At 54.5% G+C, this 17,590-nt stretch overlaps 2 protein-coding genes across 9 annotated transcripts; both read left to right on the top strand.

Moving 5' to 3' along the window:
* Positions 1–684: 684 nt before the first annotated feature.
* Positions 685–11,995, top strand: RNF31 (ring finger protein 31). Of its 3 annotated transcripts, XM_019968286.2 has the most exons (21): positions 686–1,079; positions 1,166–1,312; positions 1,441–1,596; positions 1,820–1,879; positions 1,983–2,058; positions 2,289–2,460; positions 2,949–3,336; positions 3,511–3,801; positions 4,270–4,518; positions 4,618–4,803; positions 4,915–5,121; positions 7,659–7,832; positions 7,916–8,014; positions 8,108–8,197; positions 9,641–9,755; positions 9,845–9,963; positions 10,230–10,343; positions 10,484–10,541; positions 11,184–11,280; positions 11,572–11,740; positions 11,853–11,995. In XM_019968286.2, the coding sequence occupies exons 1-21, from the start codon at positions 888–890 to the stop codon at positions 11,904–11,906; spliced, it is 3,213 nt and encodes a 1,070-aa protein (XP_019823845.1). In that variant the 5' UTR covers positions 686–887; the 3' UTR covers positions 11,907–11,995. The 3 variants fall into 3 exon arrangements, with proteins under 3 accessions (XP_070653178.1, XP_019823845.1, XP_019823846.1); XM_070797077.1 differs by lacking the exon at positions 9,641–9,755 and having other exon boundaries at positions 685–1,079; positions 9,787–9,963; XM_019968287.2 differs by lacking the exon at positions 1,441–1,596.
* Positions 11,877–17,482, top strand: IRF9 (interferon regulatory factor 9). Of its 6 annotated transcripts, none has more exons than XM_070797082.1 (9): positions 11,877–12,002; positions 13,389–13,525; positions 13,844–14,027; positions 14,279–14,409; positions 14,498–14,621; positions 14,725–14,796; positions 15,635–15,976; positions 16,810–16,925; positions 17,053–17,482. In XM_070797082.1, exons 2-9 carry the CDS (start codon positions 13,484–13,486, stop codon positions 17,221–17,223), a joined length of 1,182 nt encoding a protein of 393 aa, XP_070653183.1. In that variant the 5' UTR covers positions 11,877–12,002; positions 13,389–13,483; the 3' UTR covers positions 17,224–17,482. The 6 variants fall into 6 exon arrangements, with proteins under 6 accessions (XP_070653183.1, XP_019823849.1, XP_019823850.1 ...); XM_019968290.2 differs by having other exon boundaries at positions 13,389–13,569; XM_019968291.2 differs by lacking the exon at positions 11,877–12,002 and adding an exon at positions 12,484–12,641.
* The last annotated feature ends 108 nt before the right edge of the window (positions 17,483–17,590 follow it).

Here is a 17,590-nt window from a genome sequence, read left to right as displayed (position 1 = left end):
AGGAGAGGCGGTGCCGACTGGTCACAAGCCCAGGGGCTGCCCGGGGGAGGGGCTAGGACAAGTGGAACAGGCGGAGATTGAACAGGGGCTGTCTCTCGAAGGGGAGAGGCTTAGAGGGAAGGGAAAGGACCGCCCAAGAATAGTCAGGGTTGGTGTAGGGATGAGAAGGGTGGGAGAGTGGGAAAGGGGGTGCTCAGTGGTGTGGCTCCCCCAGGAAGGCTCGACTGCGGGCAAGGGTCAGAGAGGGATCAGAGTGAGTGGGAGAAGTAGTAGGAGGGAGACAGGATAGAGGATATGGAAGAAGGAGAGGGGGCTTCCTCCTGAAGGGCGCTGTATCTTCAAGACTGACAGAGGGGCTTGACGGGCTCAGGCTGGCCAGAGTTGAGTCCCCAGCTGAGTGGGATTTCCTCAGTGGGGTGCGGATAGAGAGGAGGACTTTGAGGGGAATAAAGTAACCCCGCACCGGGAGCTACCCGGAGAAGGGTGGAACCAGCCTGGACCAAAGAGGGGAAGCGACCTAGAACGAGGTTTATTGCCTAGGCGCTCTGGGGGAGGAGCCAGGGACTATTTACCATTATAATTGGCTGGGTCTTCATGGTCACGCCCCCTGACTTCCTGGCCCCACCCCATCTGAAGTTTAAACCCCTCCCGTTCCCCTGAATTTGGGTCTCAATCCCGCCCTCTTTCCTAGTACTTCCTGTTCCCGCTAACCCTGGCATGGGGCCCGGGGCCGAAGAGTGACCGTGGCCTGAGTGACCCGGGGCGTCCGCACCGACCAGGGTCGGGCCGGGAAGCCAGACCCCAGACGCTCCGGGCGGTGCTCGGGCCGTGCACAGCCTGCGCCCGGTCCAGTTTGGCAGCGGGCCGGGGCTGACTCCTGTCTCAGGATGCCGGGGGAGGAGGAGAAGCGGGCCTTCCTGGAGGCCCGCGAGGAGCTGGCGAGCGCCCTGAGGAGGGATTCCGGGCAGGCCTTTACGCAGGAGCAGCTCTGGCCGCTACTGGGCACCTCTCTGCCGCCAGAAGCCCGTTACCTGCAGCTGGATGCTGCACGCCTGGTCCGCTGCAACGCTCATGGGGAGGTGAGGCCCGCCCCGGCTCGGGAGGAGGACAGAGGACCTGAGGCTGGGCCGGGGCTCACAGCTCTCTGCTCTCTGACTGCTCCCAGCCCCGAAACTACCTCAACACTCTCTCCACGGCCCTGAATATCCTGGAGAAATATGGCCGCAACCTCCTAAGCCCTCAGAGGCCTCGGTACTGGCGCGGGGTCAAGTTTAATAACCCTGTCTTTCGTTCTACGGTGGATGCTGTGCAGGTGAAGCCCCTGAGCCCCTAATGGGAGTAGGACTAATGGGACTTAGCCTTGGCTGGGAGTTGGCTAGAAGTCCCAGCCCTATTGGGAAGGGGGCCTGCTGGGCGGTAACTGGTTTGCCTGTGTGGTAGGGGGGCCGGGATGTTCTGCGATTGTATGGCTACACAGAGGAGCAGCCAGATGGGTTGAGCTTTCCTGAAAGGCAGGAGGAGCCGGATCAGCAGCAAGTTGCTACAGTCACACTGGAAGTACTGCTGCTTCGGACAGAGCTCAATCTGTTGTTACAGGTAAGGTATCTCTGGTCCTGAGGACTTAAGCACCAGAGCTGGGGAGACTAGCCTAACAACAAAGCCAGTCTGGGGACTCTCATACTGCTGAATCACAGGCATAGTCCCCACAGTAACTTGGGATCTCTCTGTTCTTTTCACTCTGAATGTTGGGAGACCAGGGCTTTAAGGGAGGGTCTTGTTCTAAGGCTATAGGTGGGAACTCTTCTCATCTTGTTTGCAGAATGCTCATCCAAAACCGCAAGCACTGGAGCAGCTGCTGAAAGACAAGGTTGAAGATGATGTAAGGAAGGCAGGAATGGGGCTTTGGGGCCTGATGAACAAAGGAAACCTGTTGTGGGCCTGTGTCCCCAAGCCCTTACTCATTCCCTGTCCTTTTTCCACAGCTACTGCAGCTCTCAGAGTTTGCCCCCTTACTGAGAGAGATTGCTCCCAGCCCCCTCACCATACCCTCTGCTGCAGGTATTATTGTTATGTATTAGGGGGAAGGAGTGCTAGTAGATCATGTTGATAGAAATTTCCTCTTTCTTCTTGATTATCTCCCTTTCTTTTAAAAAAGAGATTAAGATTGTTTCTTTGGGTAGAAAGATGTGTTGAAAAGTAGTCTGTGATTTGTTTCCCTCCACAGCTGATTCAAATGTAACCTGGTCTTTTTTAGAAAGATACTCTGTTCTTTGTCTCCCATTCTCCAGGCTCCACTCCTGCTCCCTGCTTCCTCTGTGGTTCTGCCCCAGGCACGCTCCACTGCTCAGCCTGTAAACAGGCCTTGTGTCTAACTTGTGATCGCCTCTTCCACGGACACCCAGAACGTGCACATCACCATCGCCAGACCCTGCATGGAGCCCCTCAGGCCGTCCACCCCAGGTGCGAGAGAGATCTTCTTTTCTGAGTGGGAGCAAAATTGAGAGAACTTAATATTCCTTGAATCTACTGTGTGCTGGATTTTGTGCTAAAGACTGTTTCATAGATGCCAAGCAGCTGGCTCCTGCCCTTCAGGAGATCATAGACATACATACCAAGCAAGATATACATACCAGTCATAGCAAAATAGATTGTCATGGTGTGCGAATAGGTAGTGGGAGGATGCACCCTCGTCAGAAGGATCAGCTCAATCAGTTGGCAGTATTTTAAGTGTCTAATAGGGGTGAGGCTGAGATATTTACCAGCCAGACCTGAACTTTAAGCTGTCATTTCACTGATGAATAGGCTACGAGTGTGCGAATGTTCCAGGCAGAGAGGATAACATGTGCAAAGGCCAGAGCCATGTGCTGTCCTGCAGGGTATGAGGGGGGCCCATGGGTAAGAGGCCTATGCAACCCCCTCAGCAGGCCATGTCTATTTATCCATTACAGCCTACCTGCCTCAGCTCCACCACGGCCTCAGCCAGCCTCCGGGCCGACCCTGGGAGACAGCTCTTTTTCTCCCCCCGATCCTGCAAGTGCCCGTCTGCTCTGGCCCTGTTCTGCCTGTGCCCTATTAAATGAACCTTGGGCAGTACTTTGTGTGGCCTGTGATCGGCCCCGAGGCTGTAAGGGTTTGGGTCCGGGAATCGAGGGTCCCCAAGGAACTGGGGGCCTAGAACCTGAGCTTTCTCGGGGTCACTGGGCCTGCCAGAGCTGCACCTTTGAGAACGAGGCTGCGGCCGTGCTGTGTGCCATATGTGAGCGACCTCGGCTGGCTCAGCCTCCCAGCTTGGTGGTGGATTCTCAGGATTCCGGCATTTGCCTGAAGCCCCTTCAGGTATCTTGTTCCTGGCCTTCTCATCTCTTTATTTACATCTGTTACCACAGGCCATTCTCTACTTCTTCATCCTCTGTTTTCCCTTAGTTCCCCGGTATCTTCCCCCAAGCTTCCTATATTTCCATTTTGAGCCTTAGCCACCCTTTGATAGGATAATTCTTTCTGCCTTTCCAGCAGGGGGATACTGTGCTTTCCCCTGTCCAGACTCCAGCGTGGTACTGTATTCACTGTACCTTCTGCAACTCGGGCCCTGGCTGGGTATGTGCTATGTGCAACCGGACCAGCAGCCCCGTCCCAGTACAGCAGACCCCCCAGCCCCATGCCAGCTCTTTGGAAGAGCGACACCCTGAACCAGGGCCTCCACGACCCCTCCATGCCCCCGTGACTAGTTCCTGTGGGGACCTTGAGAAGCAGCGCCAAGACAAGATGAGGGAAGAAGGACTCCAGCTGGTGCTCAAGATCCGGGTGAGGACGTGGGCCTGGGATGAGCTTGTCGGGGAAGGGAAAGGCTGCAGTTGATTGATGGGCGTTCTCAAAACCTGTCATTGTCAGCAGCAGCTGCCTGAACCCTTCCCCCATGGCAGGTATCAGACTGTGCACTGCTCACATGATCCATGGTCTCAAGCACTGTCAGCATTTTGGTTCAGGCTAAGGGGGGGATGGGCTTCCCTGGTGGTTCAGACGGTAAAGCGTCTGTCTACAATGCGGGAGATCCGGGTTCAATCCCTAGGTTGGGAAGATCCCCTGGAGAAGGCAATGGCAACCCACTCCAGTACTCTTGCCTGGAAAATCCCATGGACCGAGGAGCCTGGTAGGCTACAGTCCATGGGGTCACAAAGAGTAGGACATGACTGAGCAACTTCACTTCTTCAAGGGGGGGATGGAGTGTGCCCTTCCTGATGGGCTGTCTATCTGAGCGGGGCTGTTTCTTAGGAAGGGGAAGCTGGAGGCGCCTGTCCAGAGGAGGTCTTCTCGGCTCTACAGTACTCGGGCACCGAAGTGCCCCTGCAGTGGCTGCGCTCAGAGCTGCCGTACGTGCTGGAGATGGTGGCTGAGCTGGCTGGACAGCAGGACCCGGGGCTGGGCGCCTTTTCCTGTCAGGAGGCCCGGAAGGCCTGGCTGGATCGTCATGGCAACCTGGATGAAGCTGTGGAAGAGTGTGTGAGGACCCGGCGGAGGAAGGTATAGCAGCCATACTGGAGGTGAGGCACGGTTGAGGGCTGTGGATCTAAGAGCCTCTCACGCTCTGATTCACTGCTTCTCGCCCCTTCCAACTCACAGGTGCAGGAGCTCCGGTCCCTGGGCTTCGAGCCTGAGGAAGGGTCTCTTCAAGCCTTATTCCAACATGGGGGTGATGTGGCACGAGCCCTGACTGAGCTACAGCGCCAGCGCCTGGAGCCCTTCCATCAGCGCCTCTGGGACAGTGGCCCTGAGCCCACCCCTTCCTGGGATGGGCCAGATAAGCAGGTGCTGGAAGGAGGTGAAGAGCCCACTTAGTAGGGCTGAGGGCAGGCTGAAGGGTAGGCTCCTTGGGGTCTGACAGCCACTTCTTCCCTTTCCGCCTGAATCGCCTTGCAGAGCCTGGTCAGACGGCTTTTGGCAGTCCACTCACTCCCCAGCTGGGGCCGGGCAGAGCTGGCGCTGGCGCTGCTGCAGGAAACACCTAGGAACTATGAGTTGGGGGACGTGGTGGAGGCTGTGAGGCAGAGCCAGGACCGGGCCTTCCTGCGCCGCTTGCTTGCCCAGGAGTGTGCCGTGTGCAGCTGGGTCCTGCCCCGCAACCGGGTGAGTCTCCACTGCTTCCAGCCTTAGAATCGCTCTGTTCCCTTTGGACCTCCCCTCTACCCCGGGTCCTGTCTCTCATGTTGTCTTTTGCTCTGCAGTTGCCCATGTGCCCCTGAAGGCTTCTGGGAAGGGGAGAGCAGGAATAGGCCACCTCTCTCTCTTTTTCTTTCTAATGTTCTATTATGGGAAATTTCAAGTATGCAATAGTAGAGAAAATTGTATAAGAAATTCAGCCTCCCTCCCTCCACTATGTATTCATCATCACGCTTCAACCATTATTAATGTATGGCCAATCTTTACTTATCTACACAGGATTATTTTGAAGCAAATCTCAGACATCAGATAGTTCACCTGTAATATTTTCATATCTATCTCTAAAAGATAAAACTCTTTGAAAATACAAGCACAAATGCCACTGTCACGCCAACAAAAATTACCAGTAATTCTTTAATGTCCTGATCAAATACCCGTTTGGTAGGGATAGGCCCCTCTTATCTCCTGAGCCCCTTCTAACTTAACTCTAGGTCAGAAGTGGCAGTTCTTTGGCCAAATACAGCCCAGGTTAGTTAGGCTGGCTCTGTGTTTTTGTTTGTTTGTTTTTACTTTTTATTTTAAAATAATTGTAGGCTCACAGAAAATTGTAAAAATAGTACAGTCGTGTGTGCTCTGCCCACCTCCCAATGGTGATATCTTATATAATTGTAGTATAGTGTCAGGACCAAGAAATAAATATTGGTACAACATTAGCTAGACTGCAGACCTTGTTCATTTTGTTCGTGGACGTGGATGTTTGTTGTTCAGTCACCAAGTTGTGTCCAACTCTTTGCAACCCCCTGGGCTACGGCACACCATGCCTCCCCGTCCCTCACCCATCTCCCAGAGTTTGCCCAAGTTCATGTCCATTGAATCAGTGACGCTATCCAACCATCTCATCCTCTGTCATCCTCTTCTCCTTCTGCCTTCAAACTTTCCCAGCATCAAGGTCTTTTCCAATGAATCTGCTGTTCACATCAGGTGGCCAAAGTATTGGAGCTTCAGCTTTAGCATCAGTCCTTCCATTGAGTATTCAGGATTGATTTCCTTTAAGATTGACTGCTTTGATCTCCTTGCTGTACAAGGGACCCACCCTCAAGAGTCTTCTCTAGCACCACAGTTTGAAAACATCAATTCTTTGGTGCTCAGCCTTCTTTATGGTCCAGCTCATATCTGTACACGACTACTGGAAAGACTATAGCTTTGACTATACAGACCTTCGTTGGCAAAGTGATGTCTTCGCTTTTTAATACACTGTCTAGGTTTTTCATAGACAGAGAAGCAATCATCTTCTAATTTCATGGCTGTGGTCACCATCCACACTGATTTTAGAACCCAAGAAGAGGAAATCTGTTACTGCTTCCACCTTTTCCCCTTTTATTTGCCATGAAGTGATGCGACCGAATGCCATGATCTTAGTTTTTTTAATATTGTGTTTTAAGCTGGCTTTTTCACTCCCCTCTTTCACTCATGAAAAGGCTCTCTAGTTCCTCTTCACTTTCTGCCATTAAAGAGGTATCATCTGCATATCTGAGGTTGTTGACATTTTTTCTGGTTTATGTGTGTACTTGTGTGCAATTTTATCTCACATGTAGATTCATGTAACCACCACTACAATCAAGATATCACAAAAGAACCCCCTTGTGCTACAGCTTTATAGTTGTAACCTTCTTCCCCTCCTCCTGTCATATAGCAACCACTAGTCTGTTCTCCCGGAGAAGGCAATGGCACCCCACTCCAGTATTCTTGCCTGGAAAATCCCATGGATGGAGGAGCCTGGTGGGCTGCAGTCCATGGGGTCGCTAAGAGTTGGACACAACTGAGCAACTTCCCTTTCACTTTTCACTTTCATACATTGGAGAAGGAAATGGCAACCCACTCCAGTGTTCTTGCCTGGAGAATCCCAGGGATGAGGGAGCCTGGTGGGCTGCCGTCTATGGGGTCACACAGAGTCAGACATGACTGAAGTGACTTAGCAGCAGCAGCAGCAGCAGCAGCAGTCTGTTCTCCATTGCTATAGTTTTATCATTTCAAGGATGTTTGTATGTTTGCTTTTTGTGGCCATGCCACATGGCTTATAGGATCTCAGTTCCCCAACCAGGAATTGAACCCAGGTGCTCAGCAGTGGAAGTGTGGAATCCTAACCACTGGACCACCAGGGAATACCCCCCTCCCTTTTTTCCTTTGTAATTAATGTTTGGTTTTTTTTAATTTTATTTTCTATTGGAGTGTAGTTGTTTTACAATGTTGTGCTAGTTTCAGGTGTACAGCACAGAAGAGTGATTCAGTTATCATGTGTTTGCTTTTAATTGACTGAGGATGCCTTTAGAGTGTCTTCTTCCATTTACATTAGGTCTCACCATTGTCTGCTTTTTTTCCATCTGAAGGTCTTCAGACATTTAAGTTGCCTGACCAGTTGTAGCAGACACCAGGCCACTGCCCCTCCCACCGGCTGGCAGCTGTAGCTTCTGACCCCTCCCCTCCCATCCTCTCCCCTCCACCAGATGCAGTCCCTGACCTCCTGTGAGTGCACCATCTGCCCTGACTGCTTCCGCCAGCACTTCACCATCGCCTTGAAGGAGAAGCACATTACAGATATGGCGTGCCCTGGATGTGGCCGCCCCGACCTCACCGATGACACCCAGCTGCTCGGCTACTTCTCCACCCTCGACATCCAGGTAGGGCAGTCCCTCGGACTCGGGATGCCCTGGGCTTTGAACAGGAGCCTTGCCCACCCGCCACTTTGGCATCCTGTCCCCAGCTTCGAGAGAGCCTAGAGCCAGATGCCTATGCACTGTTCCACAAGAAGCTGACGGAGGGCGTGCTCATGCGGGACCCCAAGTTCTTGTGGTGTGCCCAGGTCAGTGGGGTGCCCAGAGTTGCTGACCGGAAGGAGGGGTGGGGAGTAGCACGCGGTCAGGCCTTAGATAGCTTTATGCTCTTGCACCCACAGTGTTCCTTTGGCTTCATATACGAGCGTGAGCAGCTGGAAGCAACATGTCCCCAGTGTCAACAGACCTTCTGTGTGCGCTGTAAGCGCCAGGTGAGGCACATCTAACCTTTTGGAATACCTGCTGAGCCACTGCAGGTGCTGTGTTAGGCTCGGGGTTTGCTACAGAACAGAACAGACAAGCTCTCCGGTCTCAAAGAGCTTACAGACTAGCAAGGGAGGGAGGGGGCAAGGTTGAGGAAGGGAGTGAGAACAGAAGTATATACATCACCATGTGTTCTATGAAGAAAACAAATAGGAGTCTGAGGTCAGGAATAACAGGGTGGACCTACCTGGTACATGGGATTGGGAGGTTAGATAAGTCTTCTCTAAAATGGCTTGATTTAGGAACTTCCCTGGTGGTCCAGTGGTTAAGAATCCGCCCTGCAATCAGGGGTTCAGTCTCTGGTCGGGGGACTAAGATCCCACATGCTTTGAGGCATCTGAGCCTATGCGCCACAATTAGAGCCCCAGTGGCTTGCCACAACTAAGACCCATCAAAGCCAAAAGTAAATCAATATTTAGAAATAAATGAAATGGCTTAATTTAAGCTCAGGCCTGAAAATTTAAAAGTCAACTATGCAAAAAGTATTCGAGAGAGAAAGAACAAAACACAGAAAGGCCAAAATCCAAAAAAGTGTTGTATGTCTGGAGCCTCAAGAGCAAGGGCGAGAGTGCCAGGTGGTCCGAGAGGAGCTGGCTGCCAGGTCAGGAGAGGTCATGATGAGGCCGAGTGAGGAGGGCATTGGCCTTTCATTCTCTGTTTTGGCTGTGCCATGGGTCATGTAAGATCTTAGTTCCCCAGTTAGGGATCGAACTTGCACCCTCTGCAGTAGAAGTGTGGAGTCTGAAGCACCGGACCACCAGGGAAGTCTCAGGTCCTTTCATTCTAAGACTGAACAAGGGGTTGTGCGCTCTCATGTACCTTTAAAATGTTGAATATTTGAATGGATTCCTAGTCTGAGTGAGCCCAATAAAATTGGCTGTTTATTCTTCATAAAAAAGGTTAAATATTTGATACCAAAAATTTGCGTCTGTCTTATGAAACACAATAATAAAGTGAACACCTGCCACCCTACCTCCAAACTTCCAAGCTAGAACACTCCCAGTGCAGTTGAAGCTGCCTGATGTGTGCATTCAGAGGCACACTGGCTGCCGGGTGGAGGCTGAACCACAGCGGAGCAGGAGTGGAGGCAGAGAGACTGGTCATCAAGGCAAGCAATCAAGGCGAGACCTGACCTGGCCTGGAGTAAAGGTCGTCAGAGTAGGGATAAAGAAAAGGGGAGCTGGGCTGGAGTGACAGAAATGAGACTTGCTGGTGAATGTGTCAGGTGTAAAGAGATGAGAGAACCAAGGCTGGCCCTGCAGTTTGGTGTTGGAGCACAGGGTGGATGGCAGAGCTGTACACTGAGTCAGGGCCCTCTGGATCTGAGTGGGGTGGCCAGCAAGAAGGGCCTGGCATGGAGCTTTCATGGGAAGCTTGCTTCCTTCTGGCAGTGGGAGGAGCAGCACCGAGGCCGGAGCTGTGAAGATTTCCAGAACTGGAAACGCACCAATGACCCAGAATACCAAGCCCAGGGCTTGGCGATGTACCTTCAGGAAAATGGCATAGGTAAGGTGCCCAGTAATCTCTCATTGCGTAGAATGACACTTCCTGGGGCCTGAGGAGCAGCCCCGACCCTGACCTGCTGACCCTTGCAGACTGCCCCAAGTGCAAGTTCTCGTACGCACTGGCCCGGGGAGGCTGCATGCACTTTCACTGCACCCAGTGCCGCCACCAGTTCTGCAGTGGCTGCTACAGTGCCTTTTACGCCAAGAATGTGAGCCCCCAGGACTGGGATGGAAGGGGTAGCAGGGTGGGGCTCCCATGAGGAGGGGCGGAGGCAGTGGAGGAGCAGCCCAGGGGAAGAGGAGACCAGGGCGGGTGAGGTCAAGGACCTCTCTCTGTCCCCTCCCCGCTTCTGCTTGCTCCAGACCCTCCAATGTCTCCATCTCCCCCACCCCTATACCCCTCATGCAGGGGTTCCTGAGAGGCCAGGACCCCAACAGTTTCCAACTGCCCCTCTCCTATCTGGGTTTCCACCAGAAATGTCCAGACCCTAACTGCAGGGTGAAGAAGTCCCTGCACGGCCACCACCCCCGAGACTGCCTCTTCTACCTGCGGGACTGGTCTGCTGTCCGGCTGCAAAAGCTACTTCAGGTTGGGTGGCCAACTTGGCTGGTTTGCCAGCTGCCCAGGAGAGGAGGCAGGGTGTAGGGTGGCAGGAAGGGAAAGGTCAGACGTGGAGAAATCAGCAGGTTGGCATCCAGGGAAACTAACTCCCATCCTTCTGTCCTCAGGACAATAATGTCATGTTCAACACAGAACCCCCAGTGGGGGCCCGGGCAGTGCCCGGAGGTGAGTGTCGGGACAGGCCTGGGAGGAGGGGCTGGCTCCCGCAGTGTGATGGATGAAGGGGGGCTTGGGTGTGGGGTTGAACCAGGATGCAGAGCCCGTCCTGTGCCTGCTTGCTGTGTCCTCTGGTGAGTCAGCCTCCCCGGGCTTGCTTCTTCCTCTGTGAAGCGGGCTCGTGTCCAACGTACAGCCCAGCTGTTTTATGTAAGGCCACATTCAAGCACCTGGTACCTTGATGCTAATTTTATTCTCCCATTCCCAAAGGATAGTGATTCATTAATTAACTCAATGCCTATTTAATGAGACTTACTAGTTGCACTGTTTTAGGTTCTGTGAGGACAACAGAAAAGATGTTACATGTGATTCTAATGTATCCCACTTCTCACCATCTACATAGAGTGAGACTTTCACAGAATAAGCTAACCTTGTAAGAGCTTAGCTAAACGCAAGGACAGCAGATCCCTGCTTCTGTATCACAAGTGGTCTGCATAGTGGCATCTGTTTCCCAACGCCCCCCCCGCCCCGCCCCCGTTAGAGCAGGGACTCCTCTCCTCAGTCCTCTTCCAGAGGCTGCCTCCCATGTTCTCCTGGGCCTTTGTGGTCAGTGGCCTCTTCCAGGCAAAGGGTCCCTTCCCTTTTCCCTAGGTGGCTGTCGAGTGATGGAGCAGAAGGAAGTTCCCAACGGGTTCCGGGACGAAGCCTGTGGCAAGGAGACTCCCGCTGGCTATGCTGGCCTCTGCCAGTGAGTGCCAGGCGGGGCATGGAGCTTGGTGTTGCAGGGAGAACTGGGGGTGTGCCTGGGCAGAGAAGTGGGCCTCTGGGAGTAATGCGTCCTGTGAGAAGTGGGAGGGAGGGGGCCCTCCAGGCAAGGGCACGGCAGGCAGCACGCACAGGTTGGCAAGTGCCTACAAGAGCAACAGGTGAGGGGCGTCCATCTGGTTCTTCTGAGTACGCTAGTGCCCAGCACGGTGCTCAGCTCACTCAGTTAAAATCAGCCAAACAGAACAAATGTTCTACCCTTTCATCTCCCCAGGGCGCACTACAAAGAGTATCTTGTGAGCCTCATCAACGCCCATTCACTGGACCCAGCCACCCTGTATGAACTGGAAGAACTGGAGACAGCTGCCGAGCGCTACCTGCACGTGCGCCCCCAGGCGCTGCCCGGGGAGGACGCCCCCACCTACCACGCCCGCCTGTTACAGGTGAAGCCTCCCCACCAGCCTTGCCTCTGACCCCACTCTCTAGGAGTCCCCTTTCCAGCCTGTGTCTGAGTCCCAGGCTTCCAGCATCATCGTCTTCTCTCTCTTTCTGCAGAAGCTGATAGAAGAGGTGCCCTTGGGACAGAGTATCCCCCGCAGGAGGAAGTAGCTGAGGGCGAGGGTCCCAAAGAGGGGCCTGTGGTTCGACTCCCACAGGAACAACTCCAGCACCAATAAAGAGGCATTTCCTTGCCCAGGCTTCTTGGTAGTCCTTCTTCCTTCCTGACCTAACCATCCTGGGGCACCAGGGAAAGGGGAATGGGGTGAACACAGCTTTGTTAAAACTTGTGGGTAGCCAAGGGCAACCTCCCCATCCAGCCACCTGGCCTGGGCTTCTTCCTTCCCTGCCTCCTTTGTTTCTTTCATTGAATTCAGCTGATATCTAGGGTCACCTAGTAGGTACCAAGCAGGCACCATGGGGGGAATATAGATGGGCAAGTGGTACAGAGCTATACAGAGGCCCCAGGCCAGACTCCAGGACACTGCAGCCTCCCAGGGGAAGCAGCAGTGTCATAAAGACGTCAGATACAAGCAAAGGGAATCTTAAGGGAGGAAAGGGAAGGAGCCTGAAGCAGGAGAGGCCTTCCTCCACCTTCCGACAGCAGGATTCTAAACATAAGGTTCTCAGATGTTGCTTCCCCCTGGTGGTAACCAGTTGCCCTGCAACTCTGAGACCACGTGATTTCAGGGAAAGGGCCCTCCCTGGAGGAGAACTGAAACTTAGGGTGGGGACTGTAGGAAGGGGTGGAGAGATACAGAAGCTGCCCAGCTGGGAGCTGAGCTGAGCTGGGCTGGGCTGAGCTGAGGTCGGCTGAGACCTGGAACTGCCTGCACAGCAGCTCAGGTAAGATTAACCAAAAATGGGTATCAGCTTGGGCCTAGGTTTGGAAAGTCCGGCCAGACTGGAGGTGGTGGTAGGGGCTTCTGGGGACGCCTCTGCTAGACTGAGGGATAGAGAGCAGAAGGCCTGTGAGCTAGGGAGCTAGAAGTTTGGCCTGAGTGAAAGACTGATCCGGGGCCAGTGTCCCAAGCCCTACAGGCCAAGGGCAGGTGGACCTGCTATGGGGCTGTTTGGGGAAGAAGATAGCCCCCATCTCCTGATTGTTTTCTTGCCTTCTGGCCCTGCCCACTTCCGCCCCAGCTCTGCCCCAGCCCCCAGCTCCCTGCCCAACTTGCTCCTGGGACAAGCACAGAGGAAGTTTGGGAAACATCAAAGGAGTTGTGGGTGGTGGGTGAAGAGGGTTCAGAAGCAGCTACTGTAAACACTGGGGATCTAGACAGGACATCTCACCTGGAGCAGGACACCAGGGGAATTCTCTTCCAAACAGTAGATTCCTGAAAAATATCAAGACCAATGCCTAGGATTTCCCTCCAGACGTCACAGCTTGGGATGTTAAAAAGAAAGCATTTTTGGTACTTGCTAGTGATGGCAGAAATGAAACAATTCAGCCTTAGAATTTTGAGATACGTCTGGAGGCAAAATATAAATGGGATCTCCAGGGGCCCTGGCCAGAAGCCAACCCCAAGGGCCAGGGTCTTACTCTTCCCAAAGTGTCAGTTCCCCTGACACTTCTGTTGCTCTTATCCCCAGGATGGCATCAGGCAGGACGCGCTGCACCCGAAAGCTCCGGAACTGGGTGGTGGAGCAAGTGGAGAGCGGGCAGTTCCCAGGAGTGTGCTGGGAGGATGCGGCCAAGACCATGTTCCGGATCCCCTGGAAGCACGCAGGCAAGCAGGACTTCCGGGAGGACCAGGATGCCGCCTTCTTCAAGGTGAAGCCTGGAAACTGGCCTCTCGGAGGGAGGGGTGGAGCACACGCTGGCACTGTCACCCTGTAGGGTGACAGATAAACGGGCGATTGGAGGGTAGGACCAGCCCCACGCAAGATGGAAAGGCAAAACTCAGCATGGATCTCGCGGTGGCAACAACTGAGCATAAACCTAGCTCGAGCCCTTCTGTGCGAGCGCTCAGGCTGTACATCCATGAAGCCAGGCGGGTCAGTGGTCCATTACCAGCGATCTCTTCTTTACTGCTGCTGTCTTCTAGGCCTGGGCGATATACAAGGGGAAGTACAGGGAGGGGAGCTCGGAAGGCCCTGCCATCTGGAAGACTCGTTTGCGCTGTGCTCTCAACAAAAGTTGTGAATTTGAGGAGGTTCCTGAGATCGGCCACAGGGATGGCGCTGAGCCCTACAAGGTGTACCGACTGCTGCCACCAGGAACTGTCCCCGGTGGGTGTCCCTGTGCCCCACCACTCTTAAAATCAGCAGCTGGGGGTGGAGTGTGGGGGAAGGATGGAGTTCTGCGCCTCCCAGGAGGGTGGTGGGCCTCCCTCCAGGCCCCTCGCTCAGAGATCTGCCCTGTCCTTGGGAAGGAGGTTCCCTGCCCAGTCCTGCCAGTGCTTTCACTGCCTCCTGTCTTTCCCCTTCCTTCTGTGCCCACTTAAGGCTCTGACGTTTGCCTCCCTCTCAACGTTCCACAGCTCAATCAGGGACCCAGAAATTACCATCAAAGCGACCCCACAGTTCTGCATCCTCTGAGAAGAAAGAGGAAGAAGTTACCGCAAAGAACTGCATACTCAGCCCCTCGTTGCTCCAGGAGCCCCCTCAGAATGTGAGAGCTGGGGAGGGAACCGGATGGGTCTGAGGGCAGAGCAGTGACTGGGGGCGAGGTGGGCCAACCACAGGGACTGTGTCTGCAGGAGATGGTGGAGACCAATGGGGGAGCTGGCCGTTTAGACTTTGGGAGCACCGGAAGCAGCAGTAGCAGCAGCAGCAGCAGCGGAAGCAGCAGCAGCAGCAGCAACAGCCCTGAGCCTCAGGAAGGTACTGAGTGCCCTGCCTTTTTTGTCATCCTCCACACCACACCCTATGGCCCTTGGACTCCCCGGTCCACTCTGAATGACCAGTACCTCTGCCTCCCTTCCAGGTAGGGACACAGCTGAGGCTCTTTTCCAGGGAGAACTGCTGTCCCTGGAGGTTCTGCCCCCTCCAGATTCAGGTACTTGGCGTTTCTGACTCACCCCTGTCCCTGTCTCCCTTCGTCGTCCTAAGGCCATGCATGTGTTATCTAATCTGTCAGGGCTTGCAGCAGGCTCCCTGACCCAGAGGCACTGGTTTCTAGGCAGCATGCCTGCCAGATTCCAGACTCCACACAGCTCACTTCTCAAAAATACCCCCTACACATTCTCTAACCTGGAAATCCACTTTGAGATGTTGATTCTGTGGGTTAAGTAGAGGCCTGATCTCAGGGACCCTCTTGTAAACTGTAAGACCCTGAGCATTAAGGCCTCAGTGGAAACCTATGTATTAGCTCCTCTCCTGAGTGCTGGGAGCCAGGGAATTCCCATGGTGTAGTGGTAAAGAATCTGCCTGGAATGCAGGAGACCTGGGTTTGATCCCTGGATCGGGAAGATGCCCTGGAGAAGAAAATGGCAACCCACTCCAGTATTCTTGCCTGGAAAATCCCATGGACAGAGGAGCCTGGAAGGCTACAGTCCATGGAGTTGCAGAGAGTCAGACACATACATAAGGGCTGGGAAAGCATGAGTGGAAGCCCCGCCCGCCCCCCGCCCCGCCCCCGGCTGCTGAGGTTTGGGGGATGAGGATAGGAAAGGCAAGGGTCTTCTCTGTCCTCAGAAGGTACAGCTGCTGCCCCCGCCTCGCAGCCTGCCTGGTGCTTACCAGCCCTCATTTGGTCTCTGTGAGGCCCACCTTCCTCACCAGCAAAATGAGGATATTGGATTTGCAAGGTGTCCCTCTTCATTTCTCCAGAACTTCCTGCCAGTCAGTGGGCCCCCTGGAGGGCACTGGTGCAGCTGGCCTTTCTCTGTCTGCAGACTACTCTCTGCTGCTCACCTTCATCTACAACGGGCGTGTGGTGGGTGAGGCCCAGGTGCAGAGCCTGGACTGCCGCCTCGTGGCTGAGCCCTCAAGCTCCCAGTGCAGCATGGAGCAGGTGATCTTTCCCAAACCCGACCCACGCGAGCCCGCCCACCGTCTGCTGAACCAACTCCAGAGAGGGGTCCTGCTGGCCAGCAACTCCCGGGGCCTCTTTGTGCAGCGCCTCTGCCCCATTCCCATCTCCTGGAACGCGCCCCAGATGCCACCTGGCCCGGGTCCGCACCTGCTGCCCACCAACGAGTGCGTGGAGCTCTTCAGAACCAGCTACTTCTGCAGAGGTGAGGCTGCTCCAGCCAAGCACCTGAGCCCCTTCCCCCACCTCCACTCCCCACCTGTAGGCCGGCCGTCACCCTGTGCTCCCTCCAGCCAATCCCCCAGCACAGTCCAGGCCTGGCCCCTGCACTTGTGTGGTGCACATCCCAGGGCTCAGCCCTGGCAGCCCTCCTTCCTGGGCCAAGGCCACAGAAGGTGAGGCCCAGGTGGAGCTCACCACCATAATATTGCATCTCAGGAGCGCCACCACATGGGAGCATACAGTAATTACAAGAAGGTGTGCTTTGCACCACACCCCTCTCCCCCGCCAGACACACTCGCACAACAACCATCCACACTTGTGAGAGCTGTGCATGTCACATGTTCTCACCCACTGCTCGAGCTGCCCTGGGGTTCCCCCTCTCCCAACCATGCTGAGAATTCCACTTCCTGCCTCCATTCAGCTCTCAACGGGACCTTGGGACTGGGGCCAGGAATATAGGGGATGCAGAGCGTGAGTGTGGAAGGGAGTGAACAGGCAACCAAGGTGTGGCATGGCTGTGTCAGCAGCCAGGGCTGCTGCCAAGCGGACCCTGAGCTCCCCCAGCAGAGGGGTTTCAGGGTGTGTGACGATCGGCTACCCCTAAAGGGGCCCTTTCCCTGTTGTCCTCAGGTGAGTAGCAGTTTAGCTCCTAGCACGAGACAGCGGTCCCACCACCCCCGGCTCCTGCTCTAGCCTTGGCCTCCGAGTGGCCCCATCACCACCCCTCTTCCTCCCTTATGGGTTCCTCCTTCGTCCCTCCCTGCCTGGGGCCTTCTGTCTTCTCTTTCTTCCAACTCCTGGCCTTTTCTCTCTCAGACTTGGCCAGGTACTTCCAGGGCCTGGGGCCCCCACCCAAGTTTCAAGTGACACTGAACTTCTGGGAGGAGAACCCTGACCCCAGCCACACCTCACAGAGTCTGATTGCGGTGCAGGTGAGTCAGCAGAGCCTGCCTTCGCGGGGGTGGTATGTTCCAGAGAAGGCATCCTGGGGAAGAAGGCCCGGGGTATAGCATCTGGCCCTGTGGTGCTCAGGGACCCCTCTCCCACCTCTCCGCACAGATGGAGCAGGCCTTTGCCCGACGTATGCTGAAGGAGACCCCAGAGGAGCAGGCGGCCACCCTGTCTCTGCTGCAGAGCCTGCAGGACCCGGTGCCTCCTCTCCTCTCTATCCCGCCCGTCTTCTTTGAGACAGCCTCAGCCTCCTTGCTGTCAACCTGCCTCCCACAGTGAGCGTTCTCATTGGTGGTCTGTGATGACTTTGTCCCTCAACTCCTCATGGACACTGATTGGTGGGAAACTCAAGAATGACTTTTTTCCCCCCAATTTTGAGATAAACCGTCTTTCATCTCTGAGGAACTGAACAGGGCAAGTCCAAATGGTATGAACGCAGTGGGCCTTTCCCTCTGCCCCCAACCCTAAAATCTAGCACTTTATATTTTTGTCTTAGATCTTCACTAAGGATTTAAAATAAAATGTTACTGAAAAAGGACTCCGCATCGGATTCATTGAGAGAAGAAGGCAGCGGGATCACAGGGAGATGATGGAGATGTCACCTGAGAGCAGGGTTCCCAGGGTTTCTTACTGCTGGTGTCTCTGG

This window comes from Bos indicus, chromosome 10 (genome assembly GCF_029378745.1).
Source record: "Bos indicus isolate NIAB-ARS_2022 breed Sahiwal x Tharparkar chromosome 10, NIAB-ARS_B.indTharparkar_mat_pri_1.0, whole genome shotgun sequence".
Classification (NCBI taxonomy): domain Eukaryota; kingdom Metazoa; phylum Chordata; class Mammalia; order Artiodactyla; family Bovidae; genus Bos; species Bos indicus.
Note: the sequence above shows the minus strand (reverse complement) of the source record. Positions and strands in the feature narration are given on the sequence as shown.

Bases quoted from the DNA above. Each gene is read 5' to 3' on its own strand.
- RNF31 (XM_019968286.2), top strand. From the start codon at position 888: ATGCCGGGGGAGGAGGAGAAGCGGGCCTTCCTGGAGGCCCGCGAGGAG. The intron at 8,015-8,107 runs GTCAGTGGGGTG...TTGCACCCACAG, and splicing joins AGTTCTTGTGGTGTGCCCAG to TGTTCCTTTGGCTTCATATA. The intron at 11,281-11,571 runs GTGAGTGCCAGG...TCATCTCCCCAG, and splicing joins GGCTATGCTGGCCTCTGCCA to GGCGCACTACAAAGAGTATC.
- IRF9 (XM_019968288.2), top strand. From the start codon at position 13,152: ATGCCTAGGATTTCCCTCCAGACGTCACAGCTTGGGATGTTAAAAAGA. The intron at 14,410-14,497 runs GTGAGAGCTGGG...CTGTGTCTGCAG, and splicing joins TCCAGGAGCCCCCTCAGAAT to GAGATGGTGGAGACCAATGG. The intron at 15,977-16,809 runs GTGAGGCTGCTC...TTTCTCTCTCAG, and splicing joins AACCAGCTACTTCTGCAGAG to ACTTGGCCAGGTACTTCCAG.